Source organism: Melitaea cinxia, chromosome 24 (assembly GCF_905220565.1).
Source record: "Melitaea cinxia chromosome 24, ilMelCinx1.1, whole genome shotgun sequence".
Classification (NCBI taxonomy): domain Eukaryota; kingdom Metazoa; phylum Arthropoda; class Insecta; order Lepidoptera; family Nymphalidae; genus Melitaea; species Melitaea cinxia.
Genome location: NC_059417.1, coordinates 6,616,734 through 6,631,690, shown reverse-complemented (window position 1 = coordinate 6,631,690; position 14,957 = coordinate 6,616,734). Strand labels below are relative to the sequence as shown.

Genomic DNA, 14,957 nt, shown 5'->3' with positions numbered 1-14,957 from the left:
TATTGTTTTGGTATATGTACCGTGTACATCAAAGCATCCATATGCATTTAATAAAAAGCGATTATTTTAATATTACAAACAGACACTCCTATTTTATTTATTCGTATATATATATTCTGTGTTTTAAAATCCACCCTTATTATTTATATAGATTGTATACAATCTCAGTACATTGCAACTACTAACAGTTACCATGGTAACGTTGTTATTTATATGACGAAGTTACCACGGTAACGTTGTTATTTATATGACAATTCAATCACTGCAAGCTATTACAAACACTTTGCTTATTAGTCTTCTAATTAATTATTACAAGCATTTTAGTCAACAACTTTAACTATGAATGAACCTCTAAGTCAAGATGATATAATCGCTATGGAGCTTCAACTCAAAAAAAGCGTGGAGCAGGATCGACGGCATTGGAGAGTCAATGATGTTAAATGTGATGCCATTCATACTGCTAAAACATATGAGGAGTTTGCGTAAGTTACATTTTGACCCATTTGCGTTAAAATATACTAGCTGACCTGGCGAACTTCGTATCACCTTATTTTTTTCTGAAATATAATAATAACATAATATATCACAATAAAATATAGCCTATCTTTTAAGTTGGATCAAACTGCACACAGTGTGCAAATTTGACTAAAATCGGTTAAGTAGTTTAGGAGTCCATTGAGGACAAACATTGTGACATGAGATTTATATATATTATAAGATTATCTGCGTTCAAAAAAGTTGTTTTGGAATTGTTGAGGGATTAATTACTTATAAATGATTTTGCTTTTATTGGTTTTTGTGTTTGCTGTTTGTTTGTTTTTAACTTTAACTACATCTATTTTTAATTATACTCATCTGTATTTCAATTTGTAGATATAATGTTTTTGATAATACTAGTGTTACATCTCTTTTTGTGCATGTTGTAATAACTTAAAATGTTGAGTTTTTAAGCTCAATTGTAGTATAGTTTTTATGTGAAAATTGTGATGTAGCAACTACTCTTGTCCAAATGAAATAAATAATAAATAAAAATAAATAAATAAATAAATAAATAAAATAATTGACCAATTAAACTTAGTAAAGTAGAATGAGATATTCAAATCGAATAGTTGAAATAAGCCCTTAAGACAGGCGTTCCCGTTAGAATTTCGGTCGGTTTGAATCGATATACTTAGGAATAGAAATAGAACAAAATATATTCATGACACACATCGCTTACGAACACTATTTAACGAGCAACAAAACAAAACATATAGGTAATTAGTTTTAACCAGAAATCATACAGTACATACATCACACTATATATAGTTATCACAAAAAGGTACTCGGATCATTCAGCTTTTGTTGAAATCCAGGAGATCAGGGATCTAGCGGAGTTTGCTTAACCCATTACTTCCCAAGCATCGAAAACATTGGAATTTTTTGATAAAATCTTTAAATTAAATTCATAATATATTAAGAAAAAATATTTTGACAAAAAATAAAATAAAAAAATTACCTTCCTTGCTGAGTCAGCCTGTCCTATAAATATGACAATGGGGACATGTGATCAGAAATAATAAAAGTGAACAATTATTAGAAAATCAGCTTTATTTGAAAACAATGACCACAAACTGTTTTAAAAAAAAATTGATGGGCTTATTTTGTATGATAAGGTATAAAGCAATCACTGCAAAGTGTTTTTTCACATTTAACACAAAAGGTTAGAGGTTTTTTTTTACAGCCGTGTCCTTGGCAACGCCTCTGTTTGTCCCTCTTCGTCATGTAGTGACCAAAATTATCAAACCTGACAGGTTGTAAAAGAACTTCTGAAGAACCTGGTGTAGGTTTACTTGCCTTGCCTTCCAATTTTTTAATCCAAGAATAACAAACCCTTCGTCTAAAATCTAGCAGAGGGATGTTTTCATCTTTATTTACCTGGTTGTAAATAATCCATGCATTCACTAGGTACATGTCTAAAATACGGGTGACTAGAGGCCAATACCATTTTTTACCTCTAAAGCGGATTGGATATTTAGAAATCAGCCAATCATGTTTATCCACTCCTCCCATGTTTTTATTATAATTATGAATAAGCCTTGGCTGATTCACGGCTATTTTGGCCTTTTCTTTCTTTGAGTACCTATTAGTTTTTACAAAAGGTTCAACAGTATCAAAATTAGTCAAAAGACATACTACATTATTGTCATGCCATTTCACGCATAATATTTCATTATTTTTATCAAAACGATGATCGGAATAACCTCGGTCTTTCTTTTTCATCTCTTGTTTGGTCATGATAGGACATTTCTTAGTTCTATTGTCTCTGACTGTCCCTGTAGCTCTGAACCCTTGAGATTTCAAATCAATCAACAATTGCATGCTGCAGGAAAAGTTATCGAAATAGACTGCATGTGCTCTGGGATCTGTACATACAGAGAGCAACTTTTTTACAACTGCTGAACCCAAGCCGTCGCCAGTACTAGCAGGGATTTGAGCATCCTTGCCTATATAAAGCGAAAAGTTATAACAATATCCGCTGACTCCACACAGTGCCCAAAACTTGTACCCAAACCTCACTGGTTTACCTTTAATAAATTGTTTGATTCCATGGTGACCAAAATATTTGACGATCATTTCATCAACAGCTAAATTGGATTCAAATACCCCAAACTTTCGGAATGATTCATTAGCTTTATCGATAAATGGACGAATTTTGAAAGCTTTGTCAGTATTATCAATTCTTGAGTTGTCATTGAAATGTAAAAAGGATTTAATTTTGTCAAAACGATTACGAGACATTGCTCGCTCAACAAATGGGATGTGTACATCATCATCTCTACACCAATATAGTTTACTTTGAGGCAAGTGGTGATACGAAGAGATAATGTGTTCGGCGTAGACTTATCGACTAATGTAAAAACAAGCAAGACCCGCAAGAAACAAACAATTGACACGTTTGAACCTGTATGTAGCGTAACAGGATCGAACGCGCTTTCGCGGCAAATTGTACAGACATGTTCCCAGTGTCATATTTATAGTACGGCTTATTTTTAATGTATACCACAAGTTCCCAAATCAAATTTTGTTTTTGTTTTTATTTGTTATATATTTGATAGAGATCTAAAAATCAGTTTTATGTACTTTGAAGTCGGTAACCTCTTTCTTTTATGGTATTTAAAATCGGAACATAATTCTCTTCTTGAGGTAACAGAAAAGATCAGTTTAAAAAAAATACAGTAAAATTGCGTAAACATTTTTTATAGTGAAGAAAAATTATCTTATTAGAAAAATATTGTAAAAATATGATTTTCATCAAAAATAATAAAAATAAAAGGCCTAACATGTAAAAAAAAATATATGAAAATAGTGTCTTAAAAATAGGACACTGGGGAGGAATGGGTTAATTCGTATGGAGAGAGTGGTAGTTTATTAAAATTGATCTCATTTATTGTGTGCTAATAAAGATTTATGACAACGCTGCGACTCTTCGTCAATATGAATAAAGCCTTGGTCAACAATTTCATTTTATAATAAAATAGAGATCAAAACTTTAATGTCAATTATTAGAATCAAAGGGATTTGACTGTTGAAAGGATTATTTACATATTAAGAAACTTTCTCAATTTCATTTAAAACATTATTCATTTCATAACGTTTTACAAGCCCTCTCTTTTCTAGAGTTGTTATTGCTTTATTATTTTAATAGAGAATCCGCGTGGTTTTGTCTTAGTTTGTGACGACAACTTATGCACCAGTGTGTATAAATGCTACGTATTATAATCTTCCTCCAAAAACAGGGTGTGTTTTTGCAAAAAAGTCAATGCAATAGGTCAGGAAGTCAGACCGATTAAACAACCCAACTCTTCTACTATATAGTATTATGTTAATATTCTAGACAAGCTTAAATTCTCTAGGTTTTTCAGATAATATAAGCAAATTTTGAGATACAGATACTATTTGATAAATACCTACATACTAAGGTTTTGTGTTGTTTTGTGTATCATTCATGAAGTAACATTTAGCTTTTACACAGACCAAATTATTCTTAAAATTCAGGCTGTAACAATCATATTTAAGGTTTGAGAAGAAATTTTTGTAATGCGTAGACCTGGTAATGGTGAAATTTTGTTAACATAAACAGTAATAATGTCATTTTTATCAGGAGGACTAATGCTGCCGAATTGTTTGCTTTAAGTATAGATAGATATACCATAGCTCTCAATACTAGAGTCAACAGATAAATATATTATTATTTTACAGTGATCGAGTCGCAGCTGCTCACTTACGTCCACTGGACAAGAAGGATTTCAATAAGAAAGCGAAAAACTGTTGGAATCAATACGCCGCTAAAGATAAAGAAACGCAGGAGTAATTGTAATAATAAAAATAAAATCTAAATTATAATTGACGAAAAATAAATAAATGTTAAATTAGACATATTTTTATTAACACGTTTATACTGAGCAGTATAGAGCTATCAAAGTATTAAAATGTTTGAGTACAGATCTTGAGATAATCTGGCCCAAAGCGGTTTACGCTGCGCTTGGAAGTGTCTTTTTATCTTATTTTTTTGCTTGTTAATTCCAATTTAGGCATTTATTTCACCTTTCGTGGGACATCTTGCGAGGTTTGTCCTCTTTTCCTCGGGTTAGACATGAGGATAATGATTTCGACTTTAGTGTGTGAGCTCTCCCTCTTCGGATGATAGAAGCGTCGGTCGTTACGGTCCATTGGAACTAATGGTTGGTCGTACCAGCCATAACTAAAAAAAATATCTCAAAAGTTTTCATTTAGCAGTTTATGCTAGTTTTTATGCTATAATGGTGGCAAACAAGTTCGCCTGATGATGAGCAGATACTGTGGTATATGGACGACTGCAATACCAGGAGCGTTGCAGTCGCGTAGTCAACTCTGTCAATGTCACTATGTCATGGGATGGCAGTGAGAAGTGTTATGAGATTCATTGGCAACTTTAAATTGACTACCGATTATGATGTGATAATCGTTGTTTTTCGTTCATCAACGCAGTAACAGGGCAGTACTTACTATTCCAGTTATCTAATTGAAAAAATTGGTGTGAAAGTACATTGACATTAAAAATTTGCTGATATTTAAGAAATATATACTAATTATCTAAATTTTCTAAAAAAAATTACGTACACTTGGTTGTCAGTCGCCGGTGCAGGGTATTTGCTATGTGGTCCCTTAGCCCTCGTCTGCGCAACGTTGTGATGATAGTTATCGACCTTCTCAGTTTGCTCTTTCGATTCTGCTTTGAGCTGGTCATGAGCGGCATAGAATTTGCCCGTCACTGGTATAGCTATGAGAAATAATTCAGTTTATAATTGTTAATCATAAGTTTATAGTTATTGAAAACGAGATAAGCCATAATAAGTACATTTTGGACTAGAGTAAAGCTTTGGATAAGTTTTAATCAAAAAGCTTAATCAAATTCAATAGTAACATGTGGTATTTGTCAAAAGTATTATACTTGCAGGCTGCTGTAGTATTGTTTTATAGTACAGATATGTTGGTATTGTGTAACGAATTATTTAAATTCTTTCTAATATATTGTATTCATTTAAAATCAAAATTATAAGTTGATTAAATTCGAAATAGAAACATATCTATCTGTTTTGTCTAAGAAACATTGTTTGTTAGATGTAATAAGGTAACAAGAGGTCAAAAACCAATATTACTTAAAAATAATAGATTTATGCGCTAACCCGAGTAGAAATTTTTTCGTCTTCCTTAGAAGGACCGGACCAGGCATGCCTGATCAGGACTAGATAAGGCATGTAACGCAGATGATTGGTCTGGACCTGATCAGGATGAGATGAGATTTCCTGATCGGGTCCAGATCAGGAAATCTCATCTCATCCTGATTAGCCGGTTCGGTCCGGTCCTTTTAAAAAACACGAATGTATATTCTCGAAAAATTGTTTAACAAAAAAAAAAAAAGAATTGATATTATAAATATGTTACTTAACATAATTATTATGATATTTATTTCCGTTTATTTTTTTCCAATATATTATTTATTTATGTTTTTACTTTAAATATTATTATTTGTATTTTTATGTTATTAATTAATTATTATTATTAATTAAATTTTATTTATCAACTTCTAATAATTAACTACTAATTAACTATTTCTTATTACTTACGACTGCTCCACTGTGTAGAAATGGACTCCCTGCTAGACTGTCCTGATAACTGTATCTATACTAAGTGCGCTTAAAAACATTAATAGCGCGATTCAGGCTCAGTTCGCGTAATTTCTTTCAGGCTATCCTGATCTGGACCGGACCGGGTCCTGATCCTATATGCCTTACCATACTTGATTATATTTTACATCAGGCTATCCTGATCTGGACCGGACCGGGTCCTGATCCAGTATGCCTTACCATGCTTCATTATATTTCACACCAGTCTATCCTTGTCTGGACTGGTCCAGGACCGAGACCCGGTCCTGATAGAGCTTGCCGGATCTGGCATGCCTCATTCTATTCTGATCCGGTTCAGATACATGATCTGGTTGAGCCTGATCTTTTTTTCTAGTCGGGAACCCGCATTGGAGCAGCGTGGTGGATTAAGTTCTGATCCTTCTCCTACATGGAGAAAGATACCTATGCCAGTAGTGGGATATTACAGGCTAAAGCGAATAGAATTATGGGATCGTTATGTTTCTACTTACATCCAAAGTTCGGTCTATATATCTTATAATTGCGAAAGTGTTTCACTTCTCTGTATATGATTTCGTTAAGCATGTGAATGTCGATCGGCATCCGCGTTCCGAACGTACATTTTCCTTCTCGGCCCATTTTTAATACCACTGCGTTTATCCCTTAAAACTGTAACTATCAATTCATGTTATTGATTTAAAATTATTTAGGGCTTCTAAACATTTTTGAATATCATATCAAAAATTGACCGCTCCAGCGGGATTCGAACCCGCGTCTCCGACTGACCGTGTGACCGAACGCGGTTCGCTTAAACCGAAAATAAAAATCATCATATCAAGAATTTCGCTCTAGCGGGTACATTGTTCCATAGCTTAATTGGCTAGAGCGCCGACACGGTCAGTCGGAGACGCGGGTTCGAATCCCGCTGGAGCGGTCAATTTTTGATATGATATTCAAAAATGTTTAGAATTCCTAATGTGTGGGTACACAAAAATAAAATCGTACATATTATTTAGGGCTTGTTTTACCTCTTGATAAATCTTCAATACATGTCAGTAACTATACCTATATAACTATAATTTTTGGTTTTGTTACTTAGGACATATTATGTAAGTAAGTACTAAATTCAATTTCATTACCTTAAATAAATAAGAATACTTACATGAAGTTACAAATGTATATAGTTATATCTGTAAAAAAGAAATATTTTAGGTATGAAAGAAAACTGATTTCACTTCTAAAATTATATCGTTTACAAAAATTTTGATTGACGTCGTATGTCGTCACACGTCACTACCTCTAAAAAGTTAAACAATGAATTGAAACGCAAAAATTAATTTGTCGCATCAACTTGCACATGATAAAAGTTTTTGGTCAAGGATTACTGATGTAACTTTATCTAAATCTATAATATAAAAATGAGTCGCTGAATGTGTTGCTAAGCGCAAAACTCGAGAACGGTTTGACCGATTTCGCTAATTCTTTTTTTAAAATATTCCTTGAAGTACGAGGATGGTTCTTACGGAGAGAAAAATTCTAAAAAAAAAAAAAAATTTAAATTTCCTGAAAAAGTCTAAAAACAACACTTTTCTATACTCACATACAAAAGATTTGTGATAATACTTAAAAGTCAATTTGAACTTTAATACCATACGATAAAGTTTGTGTTAGGCGATACGAAGTTCGCCGGGTCAGCTAGTTAGCAATAAATGACTAATAGATTATACTATTAATATATTTATTTAAATATATTGTACGACGGATTTAACTTATACAATACAACAAGCTATTTACAGTGGGTTTGTTTTTGTATTTTATATCAGGCAACTTTGGTATTTGGAAGAAAGAATGGTTAGTGTAGGTACACTTAGTATGTCTAGCCCCTTGGAAGCAGTTTATAACAATCCCGGCTCGGGGTAGAAATCAAACTCACAACCCTCGAACCAGAAAGCAATGATGTATTCATATATGTATATGTACTATTTACGTGTATTGTATGTGTGTTTATTGAAAAAAAGATATGTAACTATATCAATTGACTGTTCAATAAAACAAGCATGAAGTTGCTTACCTAAGGAACAGACGATCATGTGTGCTTGTTATAGATATTTATATTTATAGTACGATAGTAATAACATAACACGACGTGACGTCACGTAATGTTATGTGGTTTATCGTGTCGTGGCATAACGTGTCATAACGTGACATGACCGCAAACAATGCTTTGCGAGCTTTAAATTAAGTAAGTAAAGAAATATAATTACATTTGTCGTTTACGATTACAAAAAGTAAAAGCTTTAGATGTGTCTATAATACATCCTTATTTATATTTAGCGTTTGTAATCAACAGGTGAGGGTGACTTTAATAGCGGCGTAATTAGCTTAGTGGCTCGCCGGCAACAGATTAGTGTTAGATGACGAAGGATTTACCACAGATTACCTATAGTTTAAAGCTGGATTAGGCCTTTCGTTATTTACTATAATAAGTAATTGCTTACTTTAAGAAAAAACGTTCTTTGATAAACATGTTAAAAATAAGGTAATCTTGAAGAAATAATGGTTGAGTGGATTGATTTATGTCTCTGATAAATGTTTGATTAAACAGACTTAGATGATGTTTTGGATGTCCTTGGAATCATTTGACCAACTGGTCATTACAATTAAAATTTTTTATACATAGCATGTGATAATCACTAAGATTATAGTAGGGTACATATAGTTGAAAAGTTTAAGTGAATAATTAATAATATAATTACAGTCATCTTTATGAAAGTAACAAAATTGTAGTTTTCTGATCTAAATATAAAAAACAAATACTAAAATAATATGAAAGTATATTTTATGCAGCATATGTATTGTTCTAAGTAAAAAGCTACTTTTTGCTTAGCAAGATAAATATAAGTGATATCGTTTACTACTTATCCTTAGCAAATAAGAAATTAATCGTTGCTAAAGTCAAAATTATAATCTATTAAAATATTGCTTTGTAAAATAAAGCGGATAAATATAATCGTAATAAATATAAAAATGTAATAAATGAAGTCCTTCAAATGAAGATCCCAGGGAGAATTTAAAAACGCTCCGTACGGTATATCTGCCATTCTTGACGCGACCGCGACGCGCGTGGAGTACTTTACAATTGATGGATTGTGATGAGCGAAGCGAGAGAGGTTGCGGAAGCGGATAAATGATAAAAAATATATAAGACTTATTTCTAGGTGTATAATAGTTGTTGTATAGTTGACAAACTTTTATTCAAAATCGTAAAAAAATCTACAAAATGTGATAAAATCGGGGTTTAAAGTCTGAGCTTTATCTATTGGACTTAGAAGTCTGAAAATTAATGTTTAGGTACTTTGTATTAATTGGTAATGACATGTTTTAAAATTTTCAAAATTGCATATTTCAAGAGTTCATGTCCGGTTGGAAAGTATGATTGTTATGCTTTTGTTTGGAAGATGCTTTTAGACAAAGTGAAGCTTACTAGGCGATTACCGAATTTACCACAAATATTTACTTTTTTTTTATAATGATATGGGCTTACTCTTGACCTCAGTCTAGCTCTAGAGCACAGAAGAGGTCGAAGATTGAGCGAGTTCGCCCAGAAGAAGCCTGTTCACTCGCGCTTTAAACATGTTCGGGTTGTATGAACTCGGAAATACAGACGCCGGCAGGGAATTCTATTCCTTGGCTGTGCGCATTAAAAAAGATGATTCGCACACACAAAAAAAAATGATATTTTTCTCCGTCATAAGTCGCCTCTATTTAAAAGACCCATAGTATAATTCAGCTATACGAGTACTCGTATTACGTAATATTAGAAGTTCAGAATTAATTTTTTAACGCGTTTTACCGGATTTACGTCACGATTATTTTGTAGTAAAAGACGATTCATGAAAATTCTAAATTGTCAAATTTTTAGGGATCTAGTAAAAAAATAGAACAGTAACCACATGGTCAGCCACATGCTTCAATTGATATCATAATCAGCACCAAAAGAGTTCAAATAGTTCTTTATTATGGACAGCCTTAATGATTTTAGACATTAAATACCGATGTCAACCATAGCATATTACAACCATTTCAGTTGGTAGAGTAAAGTACATACATTATTTCTAATGTTAATAAATCTTGAGTGCTCTACTTCAATGATCATTGATGTGGGACACAGCAGGATATGTCCTACTCAAAATTTGGAGCAGCTCGTCTGGGGAAGTACCTCACAGAAGATCACGGCAAAATAATACTATCCTCAAGTTGTCTTGTGTTCCTGTGGCGAGTAAGGAAGCCAGCTTACAAAACCTGTTGTTCTTATTTGCTTCGACTAATAATGAAATAGCGTGATCTATACTTTAAATACATTTTCTTAAAAGTTCGTTGTAAACAAGTAAATATCATCAAAGAAATGAGCGGTTACATTCATAGAGTATTAAAGAATATTTGTTGGTAATTTGCAAAACCAAGCTTTTACAAGCAAAATTACTGCGCTATGTTTTAGGTTTCGATTGTCGAAACAGAAAATAAAGCGAAGAGACAAATTTTACAGAATTACATATCCTAAATTGTAAAGATATTAAGTCGCTCCTTTCATGACTGCGTCTGTGGCCAATCGAAAATTCCGATCGCCTATCGCACCGCGCCAATATTGCGGGCATCCATGAAATCGACATCGAGCGAGACAACTATTTCATAAGGCGTATAATTGAAATATCCTCAAATGCCCCCTCGCCTCTAATGGGGGTAGGTCTCGGCCATATTGTGATTTCTTTGAAATAAATCTTGAAACCTATTCAGTGGTTAAGGTGATTATTGTTTTAAATATAAGAGTTCATAAATTTACGTGAGGTATTTTATTTAAGCCTACTGTTTCTTTATATAGGCTATGTGGCTACTGTAGTAAATAATATAGCCACCCCCTCTCTTCCCGTGGGTGTCGTAAGAGGCGACTAAGGGATAACACAGTTCCACTACCACCTTGGAACTTAAAAAGCCGACCGATGGCGGGATAACCATCCAATGGGTGGCTTTGAAATACACAGGTCGAAGACGGGCAACAGCGACTTCGGTGCGACAAAGCTAGTCCGGCGGTCACCAACCCGCCTGCCCATCGTGGTGACTATGGGCAACACACGAGTTCATGTTTTCACATCAGTCCATTTTTGTCCAACTTGTGGAGGCCTATGTCCAGCAGTGGACTGTGATAGGCTGAAATGATGACGATGATGATGATGTTTCTTTATGTTTTAAGTCTAAGAATAAAGAAGCCTTTAATTTAATTGATTGATTGAAACCTTTTTCTAGCCGTAAAAATTGCGGTTGTACTAAGTTAGTTTTTAATAATTTTGATAAAATTCCAACATTAAAAGGAACAAGTACCTACTGTATATTATATATAAAAACATCACAATTACGATAAGCAGTCAGCCTGTAACTCCCCACTGCCAAGTATAGACCTCTTGCTCCGTGTAGGAGAAGGATTGGAGTTTATCATTTTTAAAGTAAATTACTAATTAACATTTAAATTAAACCAGTATGCTGTCGCCCTTAAGAGGTGTTCCATTAAGGGAGCCTGCTTTGCGCGAAACAATGCAGCGTTTAATGAGCACCTGTAGCAAGAACAGGTGGTAAGCAATCTGTTCACAATTATTCATACAATTTATTCTACCATCTCAGCACAGATTGATTTTATAATTTGATTTTGAGCAGATCTACGGTTTAATTTGATTATATCTCGTTCTACCCATATGTTTCACGTGGTTAGCTTTTATCGCTTCGTTTAGATTTAAATATTGTACCGTATTTTTTTAACTTTTTTTTTGGAATTTGTCTGGATGGAGGTGAATCGCTGATGAAAAATTGTTTAAAGATATTTTTTTTTAAATATTTTATTAAGTCTGAAATAATAAAGAATATTTTTGGCCGAATGTATAAAAACTTGTTTTAGCTACATTAGAAATATAAACATAGTATAAATCAGACCTAACAACCTTACTGCTGCAAAAAGAATACACAATAACTTGCAATGAAATGAAGTTGTCTAAACGTGACACACGTTTGTGTGTAGACAAACATAACATAGGTAGAATTCTATTTATTTTCTTCATAGTTTAATTTATAGTACGTTATTTTAGCAAAAAAAAAAAGATAAACTCGAGAAACTCAAGCAAATACAATTTATAGTTGGCATGAAACGTTTTAGAATAGTATGCTAAGAATATGAATTAACTACCAAGATAACCTTTATTATATTCATCTATAGCTGATATAACTTCACTTTTTAAATTTATATTACCTCCTACTAACTACTAAGTTAAGCTATTTATTTACTTTCACTAAAGGAATAATCAAAGGTTTCGCAAAAATTGTCAGGTAGAAGTTTCTCATAGTAATGAGGCCGACTTTGCGAATTTAATTTGTTTATATTATGTACCTATTTTCTTTTCCTTATTGTTAGCTGTAAGTATGGTGATCGCAATGGACTTTTTATCTTTGTATCTACTTCGCCTGTGGCTTTAATATAACTATCTGACATGTATCTAAGAGATGGAAGTTTCAGATACGTTCTTTTGTTTCCTACCTGCCAGATATGTAACCTTCGAAACCTATGGCATAGTTTATTAGTTGACACAAAACAGGCCATAAGGTCCTGTTTTATTTCTTACTGATAATCTCAGATAGCCAGACCTTATTTCTTATTGAACATGCCCTAAATTTGGTAGAAATTTATTTTTTGCAAATATTATACTTTTTAGACTAATTTAAATTACATCTTGACCTACTATTCAATGGCTGATTCAGCATATCTCTAGCCTGCAATATTTTTATAATCGATTCTTCTAAGCATGCATTTCAATTCATACGAGGAAATGAGTACATACCGAGTTTAAATTCATTTTTCAAGATATTACAATATGTAAGTTTAGTTCTTAACGATAACAATATAAGGTACTTGGCATAAAAAAATGTGCGTGCTGAAATCGTGTGAAACAACTAACACTGACACTCAGTGTGGCTGACAGGGACGTTTTATAGCGCTTTTAGCTGTTTATGTAAAATATAGCTATGTATATATATACACAAAATATATGTGTGTGTAAAAAAGTAACTTGTTAAAATGATAATAAATTAACTTGTCGGATTTTATAATTGTCGTACTGACACTGTATAATTCAATTTGTATAATTTACTATTACAAGTAAATGTGAAAGATGGTTTGAAAAATTGAGATACAGCAGAAAATATCTTGTTCAAAATGTTGCCATGTTTATTGTGTTTTGGGCGTCCATTGGCTACGGAATCCGCTTACCATCCTGCGGGTCGTATGCTTGTTTACCACCTTTATAGTATTTTCATACTAAAGGTATGGTAGTCATAGATTCATAATAATTGTTGGTGTATATTGTGATGTAAAATGTAATATCATATTAACAAAATCATTGCATAAATTTTTAAAGCACTCAAAACTAGAGATTCTTCAAAGTTAAACATTAAATAAGTGGTCGATAGGAAATAAATGCTTTTTCCTAATTTTGCAATAAAAGTTATTACCACCAAAATCCAAACAAATTTAAATATGATGACAATGCTGCTCTTAAGTTATATTGTGTCCTTTTAGTAAGTGAGGTAGCCAGAGCTGCTGGGGGTGGGCTTTGGTCACACCCGGTGTAGAGTTGCCGTCTCTACATCCGGTATTACCAGCCCGCTCTTGTTTTGCTGCTTCTGTTGCTAACGTCCACATATAGCTGCTTACCTTCCAGCTAACTTTACCTACGCTTGTTTGCTAGCCCAGCGGTATAGAAAAAAAATCTTACTCATCTATTAGACATATGTGTGCTTATGCTTTTACGTTTCACAAGCCTGTTTTTGTTTGAATAATAAAACAATTATTAATAATATACAAGCTTTATAATATTAGTATTTTTTTTTTCGAGTGAACTAGCAACACAATTGGGGCAGCAAAGTTTTGATAAACCAATTTAACTTATGTTAGGAGTTTTGCAATTTTATGATAGGATGCAGTGCTGTGTGCTTTAGAAATAAATATCTAACCAATTTCAATGAGATATGGTTATATGCTTTTACCTTGCTTCGCGCGATCGCAAACTGTACTATTGCTAGATTAACGCCGAGTTACACGAAAATAAATTAAAATTTAAGTAGTGATTAAAGTAATTTCATCACAAGAATTGTATGATATTCTTGTGATTAAATTAGTTTAATCTCTACTTAAATTTTGATTTTGTTTCTTCTATTCTATTCTGTTCTCTATTCTGTTCAGTTTTGTTGTGTTCTGTTCTTTTCTATTCTGTTTTTATTCTGTTCTGTTCTATTCTTTTCTATTCTTTTCTTTTCTGTTCTGTTCTTATTCTGTTCTGTCCTTATTCTGTTCTATTCTATTCTATTCTTTTCTGTTCTCTTCTATTCTACTCTGTTCTCTATTCTGTTCTGTTCTCTATTCTGTTCTGTTCTATTCTGTTCTGTTCTATTCTGTTCTGTTCTATTCTGTTCTAGTCTGTTCTAATCTGTTCTATTCTGCTCTGTTCTATTCTGTTCTATTCTATTCTGTTCTGTTCTATTCTATTCTCTATTCTGTTAAGTTTTGTTCTATTCTGTTATATTCTGTTCTGTTCTATTCTTTTCTATTCTGTTCTATTCTGTTCTGTTCTTATTCTGTCCTATTCTGTTCTGTTCTTGTCCTGTTCTATTCTGTTCTGTTCTGTTCTATTCTACTCTATTCTGTTCTATTCTGTTCTATTCTATTTTCTCTTCTGTTCTATTCTATTCTACTCT

General features: G+C 32.8%; 2 protein-coding genes across 2 annotated transcripts; one reads left to right on the top strand and one right to left on the bottom strand.

Moving 5' to 3' along the window:
* Positions 1-244: 244 nt before the first annotated feature.
* LOC123665641 (coiled-coil domain-containing protein 103) lies at positions 245-4,421 on the top strand. The gene is made up of 2 exons (XM_045599916.1): positions 245-482; positions 4,243-4,421. Exons 1-2 carry the CDS (start codon positions 340-342, stop codon positions 4,352-4,354), a joined length of 255 nt encoding a protein of 84 aa, XP_045455872.1. The 5' UTR covers positions 245-339; the 3' UTR covers positions 4,355-4,421.
* LOC123665640 (protein FAM183A-like) lies at positions 4,408-6,806 on the bottom strand. Its single transcript, XM_045599915.1, has 3 exons — positions 6,680-6,806; positions 5,143-5,302; positions 4,408-4,744 (listed from the first exon to the last, which is right to left on the bottom strand). The coding sequence occupies exons 1-3, from the start codon at positions 6,804-6,806 to the stop codon at positions 4,579-4,581; spliced, it is 453 nt and encodes a 150-aa protein (XP_045455871.1). The 3' UTR covers positions 4,408-4,578.
* Between the last annotated feature and the right edge of the window lie 8,151 nt (positions 6,807-14,957).